At 41.9% G+C, this 17262-nt stretch overlaps 1 protein-coding gene across 4 annotated transcripts in view; it reads right to left on the bottom strand.

Moving 5' to 3' along the window:
* The window catches only part of ulk2 (unc-51 like autophagy activating kinase 2), a 110629-nt gene that overhangs the window by 25510 nt on the left and 67857 nt on the right, over positions 1-17262 (bottom strand). For 3 of the 4 annotated variants that reach the window (XM_070856975.1, XM_070856977.1, XM_070856978.1), the window contains 3 exons: positions 15766-15826; positions 13452-13544; positions 3973-4110 (listed from right to left, as the gene is read on the bottom strand). In XM_070856975.1, the coding sequence (XP_070713076.1) occupies positions 3973-4110; positions 13452-13544; positions 15766-15826 (292 nt within the window). The remainder of the gene's footprint in view (positions 1-3972; positions 4111-13451; positions 13545-15765; positions 15827-17262) is intronic. The other variant, XM_070856976.1, reaches the window with a different exon arrangement.

Here is a 17262-nt window from a genome sequence, read left to right as displayed (position 1 = left end):
GTGGAGCAATTAAAATTCAGGATGCGCAAGAGGCCAGAATTGGAGGAGCGCATAGATCTTGGAGGTTTGTAGGGCTGGAGGAGGTTACAGTGATAGGGAGGGGCAAAGCCATGGAGCCATTTGAAAACAAGGATGAGAATTTTAAAATCGAGATGTTGCCAGACCAGAAGCCAATGTAGGTCGGCGAGCACAGGGACGATGGGTGAACGGGACTTAATTAGAGTTAGGATACGGGTGTCAGAATTTTGGATGAGCTAATATCTGCTCCACTACTCTCCTTTTCCCATCTTTTGTAAAGGTGACAATTATTCCTGGGATACTGTTCCACAGATATTCGAAGCCCTCAAATATCTCATCCAGGTGGCCGTTCTTTATGTGTGAGCTCAGAAAATGCTCGTCTCCATTACAGCTTAGCCTTATCTAGTCCTTCCTTGATGTTTGCAGAAGCAAATGTTTACAGCAAGAAATACTGGACAGCAATTAAAAGAGCCCCAAGCTAAATTTCTGCACCATAATCTGGGAGCACCGAACCCCTCTGCCATTACAGCACAGAAGCGATAACTTAGCATAGATTGTGGATTGAACCTTAGTGGGCAGGAGAAGACTGTTGGGTCTATCTATCCAAGTTTTCCCTTGGTGCATTTCTAGTAACTCTGAATCCCATTTGTTGGTAAGAACCTGTCTAGCTCCTTCTTGACATCAAAAAAAGGATTCTTATTCCACCTCTCATGCCACATATTTACCACCATCCTGCATTCCCTATAATCACCTTGTCAGTAAATTACCAGCTAACAGATGATTTGTTCTATTTATATCACACAATTTAGTGAATTGGTAACTGGTTCTATGGGTTCGTGGTAAAAAAAACAACCACCCTTGAAACCTGCCTCCAGGTGGCATAACATACAAGCTCCACTGTTAAGTCAGTTTCTATTCTTTGGTTTACGGCTGCTAGGTGTAAGAGATTTTTCCATAATGGTGACTTGTTGAGATTAATTCTCTCTTCATTTATAGAAAGCATTTTCTGCCTTTATTCTGGGCCTCCCTGCGGCAGACACCATTGATGTTCTGAGGAGGATGAGTGGCCAGTCATACACTCCCAACTCTCTGCCAATGCTCCTCTTTTACCTTGCGGGAGGATAACTTATCTATTGCTTTTCTTTCTTACTGTGGGCCAGCCTCTGCTTGCAGCTCCTTTAAAAAGCATGAATGAGACTGGGAATTCAATACATGGAGAACCCACAGGTGGACAGAAACCACTCCATTGCACGTAAAATTGGGAGCATTAGCAGACTGCACCAAACTACAAAAATACAAATTAATCCCTGCTAGTCACATTTTTATTGGTATTACTGCAGTTTAAACAAACCATACAGTCAGTTAAAAGGAGCCTAACTTATGCCCTACAGAGTACGTATCGAAGGTTGTCTCAATACAAACAACGGGAACACAAAGGATTTTTAGTCATTTCATGCAATGCAACTCTTGATGAAAAATCACCTGGAATCGTTTCCAGTATTTCAACAGCCCATTTTTTCAGCAGTTTAGTAGTGTAACCTTTTTGGTGCACAAACATGTTCTAAGCTGCAGGACATACATTTGTACCCCAATAAAACTAAACGACCCTTTGGCAATCTAAACTGAGTTTCTGATATTGCACTGGGCTACTGCTGCAAGTAGCTCTGAATCCAGTAGTACACCTTTTGTGGCACAAAGACCCAAGCTTAAGGGGATCGCCTCCTCACCCCCACTCAGACACCGCCACTGCAGATCATAGTTATTTCTCTTTCGTCAAATCGAAATCTAATGTTCTGAAATATAGAGTGTAGCTGATTTTGTATTCATTCTTGGGATGTGGGCTTTGCTGGCTCGACTGGCATTTATTGCCCATCTTGAGTTGCTCTGAGAAGGTGGAGGTAGGTCTTCTAGAACCACAAAGTGGGTTGATACAATTGGGTGCTTGCTAAGTCATTTCAGAGGGCAGTTAACAGTCAACCACGTTAGTGCAGGACTGGAGTCACATATAGGCCAGACCAGGTAAGCACGACAAGTTTCCTTCCCTAAACATTAGTGAGCCAGTTGAGATTTTAACCACAATCCAACAGCTTCATGGTCACTTTTATGGATATCAGGTTTATTTTTAAAGTTCCAGATTTGTTTAAACTAAATTCAAATTCTCAAACTTCCATGCTAGCATTTGAACTCTCAACTCTTGGAATATTAAATCAGGCCTCTGGATTACTTATCCAGTAGCATAACCGCTACACTACTGAACAGAGCGGATCGGAAAGAGAATTGTAAATCAAGAGCATTTCATCCAGGTTACACTTGTGCACTTAATGGGAGCCAGTTTCCTCGTCAGGGTGCGGGGGAGGGGGGGGGGGGGAGGAAAGTGGATGTAAAGAAAGGAGAAGGAAAACCTTTCAATTCACAAATGGGAGGCGAGGAGACAGGTAGAGAGAAGATACAAGAATTTTAAAAATGAAAAAAAAACGTACTGTTAAAAGTTGTGTCTGTAAGAAGGTATATATGTAATGATTTGTAGAGAGTGCCTCTAGTGCTGACTGGTCTACCCATGTAGTACAGGTAGAACATCCAAAATCCGGAGTTCTAAAAACCGGAATTGTCCGAAAACCAGACATTATGCAGATTGCAAGAGTCACTGTTCGGAATCCGGAAATATTTCCCGAAACCAGACTTTTAAGCTGTACATACCTTTTTCAAACATGAATCCAAAAAAAATACGCAAACCAGCGCGGCCCAGCCACGAGGTTTCCGGATTCGGGACGTCGTATTTTCTTCTCCGAAATCTGGAAATAACCCAAACTCGGCCCAGGGATTTCCGGATTCTGGACGTCGGATTTCTTCTCCAAAATCAGGGAAAACCCGAATGGCTTCGGTCCCGAGGTTTCCGGATGCTGTACCCGTATCATCAATCACGTAGTCAGCATGGACAGATTCCAAACCTTAAGCAGAAATCACTCAGGACATCCCCCTCACAACCCAAAGTCACCTTCAGTCACTACAGTTCCAAAATAATATACAAAACGTGTACTATAAAACAGCTCATCTGTGCCTGCATCCACCCATGACCCTACACATCGCCTGTTCTGCCTCCCACTCACTTCCTTCCGGCTTCAAGTCTTGCCAGCTCCTCTGACCCGATTCCAGGCTATGTCCCACCCGTTACCACGGTCACCCATTCTACGTATCTGGAGTTGATAGCAGTGATCTGCAGGCTCCAGAAAAGGAGCAGATGTCTTCAGCATCCGCACAGTCTCAACTTATCAGAACCAACAAAATCTCAAAATCAGTGCTCTGTATGTCCCCGCATTATGCTAGCCTGTGCGTCAGCTTAAAACTCCTGCTCCCAGTACTGGCACCATGAGCAACAACACAGATCCTCCGGTACAAATGAATGTAGACATCTATCTTTAGCTATATTAGCATCCTGTTAGCTCAGACGTTCTGCTGCCAACTGAATCGTACCATTTATGATGCAGTATCGGTTCATTCCTGAGCAAATATCCCATCAACTGTAATAAATCCTGGTGTTTTTAAAAATGCCTTGGAAAATCCTACAATTGTATCTCGTCTTGCAATTGGGACTGAAAGCAGCTGCAGTATCTCACCTATCGGGATGAAATTTATCCAAGTATTAAATCACAGCAAAAAATTAAAGATGCTCAGATAGGAACTGATTGTGTGGAAAAAGCACACACAGTTACTCTGCTTAAGCTCCACCCGCATCGTAGTAAGACATGGCACTGAGAATCATATATGTAGCACTGTAATCTGGTACAAGGTTAGGTTGCAACCAAGAAATTTAAAAACTACTGGTAAGAAAATTTGGAATGCGAGACCTGACATTTTGAGATTGTGAAAACGCTGCTATATTCTTTACAGTTAAAATTTGTGCAAGCATGTTAGCATTACATGCTAGAGTACACAGAATACAAGTAAGTAACGTACCTGGGTGACCCATAGGGATTAGTGTTATGGCTGGAGGAGACATGCAGGTTCTGCTCAATCCGCTGGTAGTTTCGAATCTGCGTAGGGACGGGAATCGGAGCTGACTCGGTGCGGGGGGACACTGGAGGTGGACACTGCCTGGAGTCAAAACACACAAGAACTGGCCATGAGGCAGGAGTTACAGCCCCTCGGTGTATCTGAACCATTATCTGGCTGTTAAAATATTCGGCATTTAAAAATATCTCGAGCAGCTGCTATGCAACATCAACCTGGCGAGCAGGAGCCAGCAACACTTCAGTTTCTCTCTTGTAAACAATGCTCCACTTGAAATATGACTACTGATTGTGGGAGTTTCGTGCAAACTTCTTCTCAACTTTGTCTGGGTTAAACGAATGAAGTACAACTGGTAGCTGGTAGCTGGATAGGAGGCTGTACTCTAAATTAATATATTAAAAAAATATTTACACAGCTTTACCCTTCCCCCATCCAGCTACATCAGATTACATAAAACCTAGAAGTTCCAAGAAAACAAATATAGGGAACGTCACTGGGAACACATTGTCCCAAGGCAGCACCAACTGGTGTATCAGAATCAAAAGCTGGCGATCAACATCACAACGGAAGTGAGTCACAAGGGAAAAAAAGATTAATCGAAACAAGTAACCCAGTTCAAGTGCAGGGCAACAGCGTATGCTGACAAATATATCTCAGACTGACTGTTGACATTCAGTACCTTGCATGCAGTTTGAGTTAATGACGCCTGCAGAAACACTCTTGCTACAGGTCTCATTTGCCTTGAGCTCAGTCCTTCTCCAGTAAATTTCCAAGAATTCTAGCCTTAATGAAAACACTAGCACCAAAAAACAGCAAAAAAAATAGTTGCACAAGTTAACCCACCTTTCGCCAAATGGAAATATTGGCTGAGTACTTTGCATTTTCTGAGTGAAAGTGATTAATCTAGAATTAGTTTAAATCATCCTGAACCATCTGTAACCTTAACTACAGGGGGTATAGTTGGTCGTTGACGCTCCCCTCCCATCCTCTCCCCTCCATAAATGATGCAGTTTTAGCTTACTCAAACAATGTCGAAATGTTCTGAAATCCTTTACATTTCTTAAATTCTATTTGTAACATCTGAAACATACAGAATGTCCTGCTTACGATGTAACATTGACATTGAGTGTCAAGCCTAAAATCAAAAAGACTTTCTTTAGTGGGGCGGGGGGGGGGGGGAAGAGAAGGGGTGCAATCATTATATTTCAATTCTTCCACTTTACTGACACTTGGACAATGAAAAGCAGCATTAATTAGGATTACAGCCAATGCTAGGTATCAAGAGTATTAGGGCCGGGAGCAGAACAGGAAAAGGAATCTATGGTTGGTATTCATGTAATATTTCATAGTAATTTTTACCAAAATGAAGGAACATGTTAAAGTGCAAGAAATACACTTTATTGAAAGTATAAACGTGTATGAAATGCTAATATAATTCACGAGTATTCTCCTTACTAAAAGGCAATGAAATAACTGGAATATTTTTTTGTATTTTGCTAAAATGATAATAGCAGCCAAAATATATCCATCCAGTTAAAATATTTTTCTCTTTAAATCCTCTCTGAGGGCACTCCCCACTTCTTGGCTGAGAAGAGCGGACAATCTTTGCTTAGACTTCGGCCAAACATAATTCTAGGGGAATACAGGAGTGGCATGGATCCACATACCCCAGGTCACATGCCTCTGCAAACATCCCATCTGAGAGTAAGAAATGAATTGCAAAGAACAAGGGCCATGTCCCAGTACTTTATACGTTACATACACCGCATCACGCCACTGAATTGTGTAAAATAACGAAAACTAAAGAGAAAGTGTTTGTATTACTTTGAACAAAGTGACAACAGCAAGTCATTTAACAACATTTATTTACAGCATGGTTAACCAAGAAGTCTTTGAAAATAGGGCTCCTTAGGCGTTGCGACAGTTAAATGCGTTATATGGTGTGGTATGAAGCCAGACAGACAACAAATCTTCCAGGTTCAATCCCTAGTATACATCAAGTTTATGCTCTTTCAGCAGGGGGGGGGGCGATGGGCGATGGTGGTGGCAGAGTTTGCCTCGCATACCTGGACATTTCTTGGATGGAAGGGGATGGTGGGCAAAAATCAGATTTAATTCCTGCCATTGACCCCTGCTGCATAGTACACATGTGGACCAGATGAGAACAGATGTCCCACCACATTCAATAGTAACAATTTTAGGTCGCATTTAAAGAATGGTCATTTGGGTAAAGTACTTGGAGGTCAGCCAGGGCCCATGAAACTGTAACCGAGCACAAGTCAGCATCTTTAGCAAAGAGGAGAATATGGGAAACAAAGTCTTAAAAAATATTATAATCTAATCAGAGCCCCACATAAAACAGAATTCCACTCTTGGCAGATATCTGAAGTGCAATAAAGGAAATGGTTTTAACTAAATAGTTAAGCTATTTAAGTCATAGCCCTGGAAAACAGAATGCACAATTTCCTTCCTGAGACACCTTTGTAAATGAAAACTACCGTCTCCCCTTACAACAGTGGCTGAAACTGGGTTGATTCTAGAGATGCCAGTACCTTGCTCAAGTGGCCATTCTTCCATTTTTTTTTACATTAATTCCTGGGACCTGGGCGCCACAGGCAAGGCCGGCATTTATTGCCCATCCCTAATTGCCCTTGAGAAGGTGGTATTGAGCCGCCGCCTTGAACCGCTGCAGTCCATGTTAGGGAGGGAGTTCCAGGATTTTTATCCAGCGACGATGCCATTCCAAGTCAGGATGGTGTGTGGCTTGGAGGGGAACTTGCAGATGATGATATTCCCATGTGTCTGCTGCCCTTGTCCTTCTAGGTGGTAGAGATCGTGGATTTGGGAGATGCTGTCGAAGAAGCCTTGGTGAATTGCTGCGGCGCATCTTGCAGATGATTACGGACATTGTACCTGTACCCGGAATCCTCGGGACTGAATCAGTTCCGGTTTTGGGGTTTTTCCGGATTTCAAACAAGCAAATCAATAGACTGAAATCCGGAATCCTTGACCGAATCCGTGCTGGATTTTGGGTTTTTGCCTCAAAAATTTCCTATTTTCAGATAATAATTCCGGATGACTCCATCAGCTATGCGCAAAATGTTCGGTTTTCGGACAATTCCAGTTTTCGGAGTTCAGGATTCTGGATGTTGCAGCCACGGTGCGCCAGTAATGGAGGGAGGGAATTTTTAAGGTGGTGGATGGGTGTCAATCAAGTGGGCTGCTCTGAGTTCGATAGTGTCGAGCTTCTTGCGTGTTGTTAGAGCTGCATTAATCCAGGTAAGTGGAGAGTATTCTATCACACTCCTGACTTGTGCCTTGTAGATGGTGGAAAGGCTTTGGGGAGTCAGGTGGTGAGACACACGCCACAGAATACCCAGCCTCTGGCCTACTGTTGTGGCCACAGTATTTATGTGACTGGTCCAGATAAGTTTCTGGTCAATGGTGACCCACCCCCGCCTCGCAGGATGTTGATGGTGGCGGAATCGGCAATGGTAAAGCTGTTGAATGTCAAGAGGTGGTGGGTGAGACGCAGGCAGCGGAAAGAGTGTGCGGCAAACCAGTCCCACCCACCCCTTCCCTCAACGACTATCTGTCCCACCTGTGACAAGAGACTGTGGTTCTCGTATTGGACTGTTCGGCTACCTAAGAACTCATTTTTTGAGTGGAAGCAAGTCTACTCGATTCCAAGGGACTGCCTATGATGATGATGATGATGATGGAGATAGTCAGTGCTTGGCACTTGGGTAGCACAAATGTTCCTTTCCACTTATCAGCCCAAGCCTGAATGTTGTCCAGGTCTTGCTGCAAGTGGGCATGGACTGCTTCATTATCTGAGGAGTTGCGAGTGGTACTGATGAACACTGTGCAATCATTAGTGAACATCCCCAATTTTGACCTTATGATGGAAGGAAGGTCATTGATGAAGCAGCTGCAAATGGTTGGGCCAAGGACACTGTCCTGAGCAACTCCTGCAGAGATGTCCTGCAGGTGAGATGATTCACCACCAACAACCTTTGTGCTAGTTATGAATCCAGCCAGTGGAGACTTTTCCCCGCTTTCCATTGACTTTAATTTTACTTGGGCTCCTCGATGCCATACTCAGTCAAATGCTGCCCTGATGTCAAGGGCAATCACTCGCACCTCACCTCTGGAATTTATCCACGTTTGGACCAAGAATGGGCCTATACTCTCTGGAGTTTAGAAGGATGAGGTGATCTCATTGAAATATAGAAGATTCTGAAGGGGATTGACAGGGTAGATGCTGATAGATTGTTACTCCTGGCTGGAGTGTCTAGAACGAGGGGTCACTGTCTCAGGATAATGGGAAGGCCATTTAAGGAGGAATTTCTTCACTCAGAGGGTTGTGAATCTTTGGAATTTTCTGTCCCAGAGGACTGTGAATGCTGAGTCTCTGAATATATTCAAGGCTGCGATTTTTGGAGTCTAGGGAATCAAGGGATATGAAGATCAGGCAGGAAAGTGGAGTTGCGGTCGATGATCAGCCATGATATTGAATGGCGGAGCAGGTTCGATGGGCTGTAGGGCCTACGCCTGCTTCTATTTCCTATATTCTTATAAGGGTATCAAAGGATACAAAATGGAGTGGAGATACAGATCAGACATGAACTGATCGAATAGCTGAACAGGCGCAAGAGGCTGACTGACCTGCTCATGATCCTATAGCGCTCTCACTGCCAACCAAACTTCAGTTCTCTTTATTTAGAAACATATACCAATGGATTCCATTTCCACTGGGCCACTCGTGGATTTTGTAAACCAATGGTATAAGAATAGTTGCTATTTAAATACAATTATGAAAATACTGTACATTTACACTGTTCAATAAGCCCAAAGATCAAACAAAAAAGAACTAAAACCTCAAACTTTTTCTGTAAAATAAAAGCACATTTGATTCGCAAATAGAAAATACACTGGGTAGTTTTATTCAAAACAACCTACTCATATCACAATTACAGTAAATCATTTTTACTGGACATGCATGTGAGTTACAAGGTCACCACCCAGTGTTTATTCTGCATAAACCACCAACCACTCCCTGTTGTATATCCTTTATTTAAGCAGCACAAACAACATGAATAAAATTCAGAATAGAACATGTTTAAAAAGCCACAGTTGGCCAGGGGCGAACACACACGACGTTCCTCAATAATAGACTTGGGTTCAACTTTGCAATAAACACGTGTCAAATGGTCCTGTAAAAAAGCACCGTGCTTTGTTTGTAATCTACAGCGGTTAACACAAGTTGGCAGAAGCCGATGACGAGCGCTCAAAAAATAAAGTCCGAGGTGCTGGAAGTTAGGCAGCAACATAAACTAACTTTTTGGGGTTATTTCTTTCCAGCTACTCCATGTTCCTCCTCACCGTTTATCATTCTCTGGCCAAAAGGGTGGGCAGGCATCATTCTCCCAGATCTCTACTCTGCTCTATAAGCAGCTGCTGGGAGATACGTAGGTGTAGTGCAGTTCACTCACTCACCCACTGATTTCCCCCCGCTCCCTCCCTTTTTGTAGGGAAGCATCTTTTGTTGGGCACCTTCCCAACAACTTGGGCATAATTTGGGAACTCACCGGTGTGAACGTGTATCCCATTATTCCGTGGCACACAGCGCTGATACACCAACCCATTGCGCCACAAGGGTGCAGATCCAATGGAGTCTTAAAGGAAGAAAAACTGCATTATCCTAAAATACACGCAGAAAAAAAAAACTCCAGTACAGTCAGCTCAATCTCCATTTGTAATTTCTCATCAGCAAAAATGTACATTATGTACACATTTGTGATAACTATGACCTAACAGTTACCATTAACAGAGCCCCGAAGCAGCTTTCCTTATATTTTTTGTATTGCAAATAAAGGACATCAATGCAGGGAAATGGGAGCATTTGGAAATCCTAACTTTTGCAGCCTTTAAATTAGTATTTCGCTGGCAAATGAATATTTAGAAATATGCACTGCATACCATCGCCTACAAAACAGCAACGCTGATTTCTTTTTCTCTGCCCCACCCCAATCTCTTCTGCAGTAGAGTTCCATGGGGATTGGTGGACCTCTTGTACCTCTAGTAATTGGCCATTCTTCTTGTGAGTATAGACATCAAGTATAGGCAGGGTACTGACTGCGGGAGGCACAATAATCAATTACAACATCCACACATGTGCACTTTCCTTTGAAGGGCAATGAACAATGGTACTGGCAACCCTTGGCTGAATTATAGTGCTCTATGATGTCCTAGATATCAGCAAAGCACAGAGCAAGGATTAAACCTGGGACCTTTATGATCTGAAGGACTCAGTACCATACCGTGTGGTGCATTTAACCATTAAGGCAGTTAAAGCATAACTAATTTGTATCAATTTGATGGAATTAAATGTTTAGAAATACAAACTAAGCCAAGGCACATTTGTTAATCTCGCCAGGAAATGTTCTGCACTTCAGATACTTGCTGTTGAGCCAGTTATTCTGCTAGGCTGAAACTGACATGCTTGAGGCAGGCCAATAGCAACAATACAGCGATCCACACAACTCCACAGCTGGAATTTAAATCCCAGTCGGAATATTTACATCAACTTCCTCCAGAAAGCAAATTCCAAGTTTCATCTTGGTCTTCATGAGCAATGGAAACCTACCTTAGTTAAATGCAACTTCTGACAGGCCAAACAAAGCAGCACAATGCTTTGGCCAGAGAATTGCCAACGTATGTTTAATTTTTTAAAATGTGTCTGTTCAAGTACGGTTGAAGTTGAAAGGTCAAATAGGGTAGTATTAAATATCAGCTTAGCTCAGTTGGTAGCACTATTGCCCTGCGATCGGTTTGAGCGGCACTCCAGGCCTTGTTCACATCTGACACTTCAGTGCAGCACTGAGGAAGTGCTGCATGTCAGAGGTGCCGTCTTTTAGATGATAATTTAATGCAAAGCCCTGTATCTCTATTCAGGTAAAGGTGAAAGATTCTACTGCACTATTTGAAGAGCAGTGAGATCTCCTGGTGTCCTGACCAACATTACCATCTGCAACCAACACCATCATAAACAGATTAACACATTATTCACCTCACTTGCCATTTGTGACAACTCACTGCAGAGGAAGTGGCAGCTGTGTTTGCTTACTTAACAGCAACCTCACTTCAAAAGTCATTCACAGGCTGTGACGTGCTTTGAGACATCCTGTGTACATGATCAGATGCTATATAAATTCAGCTCAATTATTCCCATAATTTTGCTGTGACACGAGAGCTGATTATTTTGGTGCATGTCTGACACAAATTACTCAAGCTACAAAAACAACATTTACGAACCATCGTAGTGAAGATAAGTGATATTAATGTTGCATTTTTAAAGGGAACTGGATGATGATGATGAGATAATAGTACTGAAATGAGTGTAAAGATTTCTGAAGCACTAAAGATGGCACCAAAGCCAGTATGAGAGAACTCCTCTTGCTTTACAGATAAGTGAACCAATTTTTAAATGAATAGATTGATATGGCTTTTGTTCTGGATTTGGTACAAATCCACCAAACATTTTGGATTTATGAAGGTAGAAGCTATCCACAGATGAATGCAACATAACATAAATCTGATGCTTTGAAGGACTGAAGTTTTCTCTTGAAATTCATAATTCTAGAAGTACAAAGCAGAATTTAAGAAATGTACAAATCCTAAGAACATTTCGCTCAGTAGAAATGCCACCTATCCTCCAAAAAATTCCCCACAATTACCTGGAAGACACAATATGAAGTCCCATGGAGTATTATTTGTGTCCCACAAGTCAGCTGACTGGATAAGCCACAATTAAATCAGCAGCAAGTTCTGGTCAGCACACGAGGGATTATAAATATATTCCACTGGTCTTTGTAACATGCTTATTTATACCGTATATTCGTTTGACAATGCATTAGGCAAACTGGATTAAAAGAAAATAATAGGTTTTACTGGTGCAACAAATTTCTCTGTGGTTTGGCTCCAGTGCAGAAGGAAACGGTGAATGATAATTGATCTTTAGATATGCGGAGTGGATTTAGGATGTTTATACATTCATTTTTAAAAAGAAACTTATAATGTTTAAAAGGATAGCTCCTGGAAGTAGAATCTGATAACGGCCATGTGAAAATGATTCATAAAATGACTGTGATGGTATAAAATACTGTGCTAAAAGGTTTAATGGAATATTGGAGGTTGGTTTACATTGCACTAACCCACCATTACCTTGTTAGTACTTATATACGACATGGCAGTTAGTAAACTTGATAAATGCAGGTGATTTCCAACAACAGTAATTTTGATGTAGGGGATGCCACGTGACGGGGGGGACATGGTGTCATTTTCGATGCTGTACAAAGAAAATTCATCATGCTCCACTTAATAGAAACACCCAGCTTAGTTGCTTTCCATAGGATGTTGTAAACAAAGGCTCATACGTTGAAAGTTCCCTTCCCGTTCACAAAATGCGTTAACTTCCCTCATGCAAATTGCTATTGCTGGTCAAAAATCTCAAGGGTGCTGATCTGAAAAACTAATAGTTACCCAAAATGTTTAAACTATAATCCATCACAGCTCTTTCAGTTATTAATAGTCGTGCATCAAAGACAAAAAGAAGTTGTAAACTCCATTCAGTTTGTTCAAGTCTTGTTTTAAATGACTTCAATGTGTCTCTCTAACAGATAATTAAACACTGGGAAGGGGTTTCCGCTAGTTTTGTACCCAGATTCGAGCGCAATCTAGGCCGAATCGGCCAAACCAGCGCAAAAGATTGGGGACTTTAAAATGTAGGTGAGTTATGTCCAAAAGCACTTGCACAATCTTTTACACTGGTTCACGATATAATTCGCCTGAATCAGGCCCCAGCCACAAATGCGTCACGCCCTCAGGTGAGGACTGAGAGATTCTGCAGGTTGTGCTGGTTCAGAAAGGCTCTTCAAATTGCGTTAATTTTAAAAGATTTTCTCATCAAAAAATATTTAATTTATTCAGAAACTGACCAGTGTGCACCAATGAAACTATTAAATGGTTCACTATAGTTTTTTTTTAAAAAAAAGTGATTTTCAATTAAAAATCCGGTTACTCTCAGGCAGAGCATGGACGCCCTTATTAACAATGCTTATTATTGGTGATAAACACATTGTCAGCTGTATTAATAAAACTGCACTAGGTTACCACTCTTAAATACAAAGAATACTTTTTAATGGAAAAAAATAAACTATGTTCTATTACGCTGCCCGATTGCAATGGTTCATGGAAGATTTTACATTTGTGATTATGCAAAGGAATTTTACCGGGAGCCTGAAGCCGCAACTTAAACAGCACAATTTCAAGCGCATCTGGGGTGTAATTTCCCGACTGCGCCCAAAGCGGAAACTCTACCCCTGGATGTTTATTTCTCTATAAACTCTACATGAAGGTCCTACCTGTTGGCCGAGCTAGAAGAGCTTGACCTGGACGAGGCTGAGGAAGGTCTCTGCAGAGCTGCTGAGCCCCCTGAAGAGGTTAGAGGTGACTGCCTAATAAGTTTGTGGAGAAACAAAATCGAAGATGCTGATTTACTTTTCTTATTTTAAATCTACTATTTGCCCGGTGAACTTTTTGAGTATTTCAGCCTCAAGGCTCAGACCTCAATACAGCCTCCTCCTGGCTGGCTAAGATCAAACATTTGCCATGAACCTTTTCTCAGGACTTCCTTGAGAATACAGTGTTAAGAGTAATATCGATTTTAATTTTGCCAGAGTTACAGATCTTTCACATGAGCAAAATTGACAGTCAATAAAAACTTGAAATTTTGGTACAGCTAATGTACCTGTTTTTTTGTTAATCTCTTGGATTGCTATTTGCATCTCAGCAGTAAAAACTATCACAAATATATTCAGTAAAACAAAAGCACAATTTATTATTCAGTCATTGATAGTTAAATTATTAAAAGATTAGAAAGAACTTTGAAACTGATTGAATAGAAAAAGTTAAGTGAATATTTATTGTACTGTGATGTAATGCTGCATTATATTTGCAGGAGTTCGTACTTCAACAGGATTGTTTTACTCGAGCGAATGAATGTTTAGACATCACCAAAACAGTTCACACATACAAACACAAAACAAGGAGCTGTGTTTGTTCCAGAGCAAGATGCACCATGTTCATCTTCAAAGATTGCAGAGCCTGGCAAAGGAATGCATCCCACCCCGAAGCCAGGAAGGCAACAGAATTTAAATGAGGCTAAACTGACAGTTGTGAGTGTCTGACAATTCCCAGCATCACATGAATAATTGTCTAATCAATGATGCGGTTTCTCAAGATACTCAATAATAATGAAATATCTTTATAGCAAGCAATCCATGGAATGGCACATAGTCTTATACAGACAACATTCGTTCAGATACAGATTCAAATTGAGATTGGACATTGGATAAGAACACAATATAAAGTCCAAAGTGAAAAAGGCCATTGGCCCATCCCACCCATGGGTCCATATATTCCTAATGAACTCCAATTCTTCCCACTCCCACCCAACCACACAGCTGATCTTCTACAAGGAGTACAAAAGCCTAGAAATTACTGTTAGAAATATTAGCGGACAAAGTATCTGTGCTGCATTCCTTTGTATGGGTTGTATTGAAACCAATGGTGAATTGAAGAGGATTTACTGTGATTGAAAGGCTGCATTAGAGGGAGCAGCGTGTGGCTGCCCGGCCCGGAAATTGGCACAGTTCCGGCCTGCAAGACCATCAGCAGGCTGGGGACATCAGAGGGAGCAACGTGCAGCGGCATACCACTGCAGGAGGGCGGCGGCTGCGAAGTCAGGTCGCTGATTGCAGTGCGGGCAGGCACAGCAGCGGGGGGGAAAAGGCGCGGCAAGAGCTTGTAGAAGGAAGTGACCGGGGCCCAGGAGAGACGCGAGTCTGGGGCCCACAAGAGACGAAGGCCCAAGGGCAGCACGAGCCAGCCCACACTGCTATATGTGTGTGAACTAGGTCCATGCAGCAGAGCTGGTCTCCAGTCGTCTTGGGTAATCCTTGCCACTGGACTAAGCCCGTGTGGTGACTGGTGTGCAACGGTCACCACACGTTAAAAAAAATCCAAGCACGGGCATCTTCCACCATCCAAGATGTAGTTCGGGATCTGGAATATTAGGTCCTTCATTGAAACACCTGTGAACTCATTCCTTTTTGGCGTGGAAGCAAGTCATTCTCGCTTTGAGGGACTGCCTATGATGATGATGATTTTATTGAAAAGGTTAAACCATGTATAGTAAATGGCTAACACTTTTGTTAAAACACCAAAGAGGGAAAGATCATACAAGAGTATTAATGATTCATTTGTTATTATTGTCAAGAGTAATTTCTCCGCTCAAGTTCCTTCTCCTATATCCTCTGAAAAAGAAAATCAAAAATTGCTATTAACCCTCATTTCTCAAATGATGTTGATCTGGCTCCTTTTAAAGGTGACCCCAAATCAACAAGCTTCTCTAGGGGTTCACATTTCTAGTATCCTAGGGTGGGGACAAATTCTACTTTACAGCCTTGTGTCCCCTTTAATCCTAAAATCACTGTCCAAGCAACTAACTTACTCCACTGTAACTTGCTTTACCGGCAGTTTAAAAACAAACAGTATCTCTATATGTGCATCCTGTTCACGTCATGTTTTCCAATGAATGTAGCACAGCTCCAAAGTCATTCCTCTATCACTATTCAACAATCACAAACTATAGAATTTTAGTTGACTCATACGTACCCTCCACACATCAAAAATTCACTGGAAGCTCGCCTGCCAACCGTCCCCAATGGCATGTCATCTGTATAAAGTTTCAGAACAGACTTAGAAACAGAAACTTTGTTGGAAACACCAAAATTCTTTCCAAGGAAGACACAATGGTTAAAGATAGATAAGTGTTGCTGAGTGCAATAACTTCTAAAAAAGGAGTTGGATTTTAAAAAAAGACTACAGAATTGTGCAAGCAATACATCTGATAAATATTTTCTGATGCTGTATTTATTTCACAAGAGCACGGTTACAACAGAATAACGTTTGCTGGTATATTATGCGAGTATAATTAATTAGAAACAAGTATCAAATCAAGTTTCAAACCCAAATTAGCTCTTCAACTGATCCATTTTCGGCTCATTCAAAAAGACCCAATTTGGGCCATTTCTGCCCATTGCAATTTCAGCCCCAGCTGCCCCATCAGGTGTCAACCTTGGCTTGATGGCCGCACTCTCGCCTCTTATGGTTTGAAGGCCAACTCCAGAGACCAACTGCCTCTTGGGTGCACATAAAAGATCCCATGGCATTATTTGAAGAGGAGCAGGGTAGTTCTCCCACTAACCTGGCCAACATTTCTAAAACAGATATCTGCTTATTTATCTCCTTGCTGTTTGTGAGATCTAGTGTGCAAATTGGGTGCCGTGTTTGTCTACCCTCATTTCATTGCCGACATTACAACAGTGACTACACTTCAATGGCTATGAAGCACTTTGGGACACCCAAGGTCCTAAAGGCACTATACAAATGCAAGTGCTTTGTTCTTTAAAATTAAAAAATAACTCTAAGTAGTCTTTGTGGATAATCCACAAATGGTCAAGTGGAGAACATGTCTGAAGGCTTATGTCAATCCCTAGAACTCTAGAGTCTGTAGCTGCTTTCATATTGTGGTTAGTGGCATTTTAGGGCCACCAGGTTCCAAACTGCAGGTCTTGCAAATCCAACAGAATCCACAGTAAACATCCTGAATTTGTTGAGGTTGATCACTGTGAACATTTTTTTTTTTTTAAAACCAGGTCTTCCTGGCAGCAACTCTAGGGTTGGCACCACCATCTTTGGACACCTGCATATTGGTAGTCAGAGCCGGTAATGCTGCACTAAACCCAATATAAAAACAGCCGGGCTAGAAAACGGTATTTTTTCTTCAAAATTACCATTTCCGCTTCACTATTAGGCTGTAAATTCAAACTTTAATTTGTGCAGCGGTAAAAATCCGCGTTGCACGAGGATTCGCAGCGCAAACTGCGATCCTCGCCACATTTAGTCTCAGGCCGATGGCACTGCGAGTTGGGCCTCGAGAGGGAGGAAAAACACCAAAACATAAATTGGAAAAAAAAAATGACAAAATATTCACAAGGCACTTATCAATGGAATCGCTGAAAAAGAATTAATAAAAACTTTAGCTTGCCTTTTTTGCAGGTCTTCATACTTACTGCAGCTCCACGGGCTGCATCGTAGCTTTTTACGTCG

This window comes from Pristiophorus japonicus, chromosome 16, assembly GCF_044704955.1.
Source record: "Pristiophorus japonicus isolate sPriJap1 chromosome 16, sPriJap1.hap1, whole genome shotgun sequence".
Lineage (NCBI taxonomy): Eukaryota > Metazoa > Chordata > Chondrichthyes > Pristiophoridae > Pristiophorus > Pristiophorus japonicus.
Note: the sequence above shows the minus strand (reverse complement) of the source record. Positions and strands in the feature narration are given on the sequence as shown.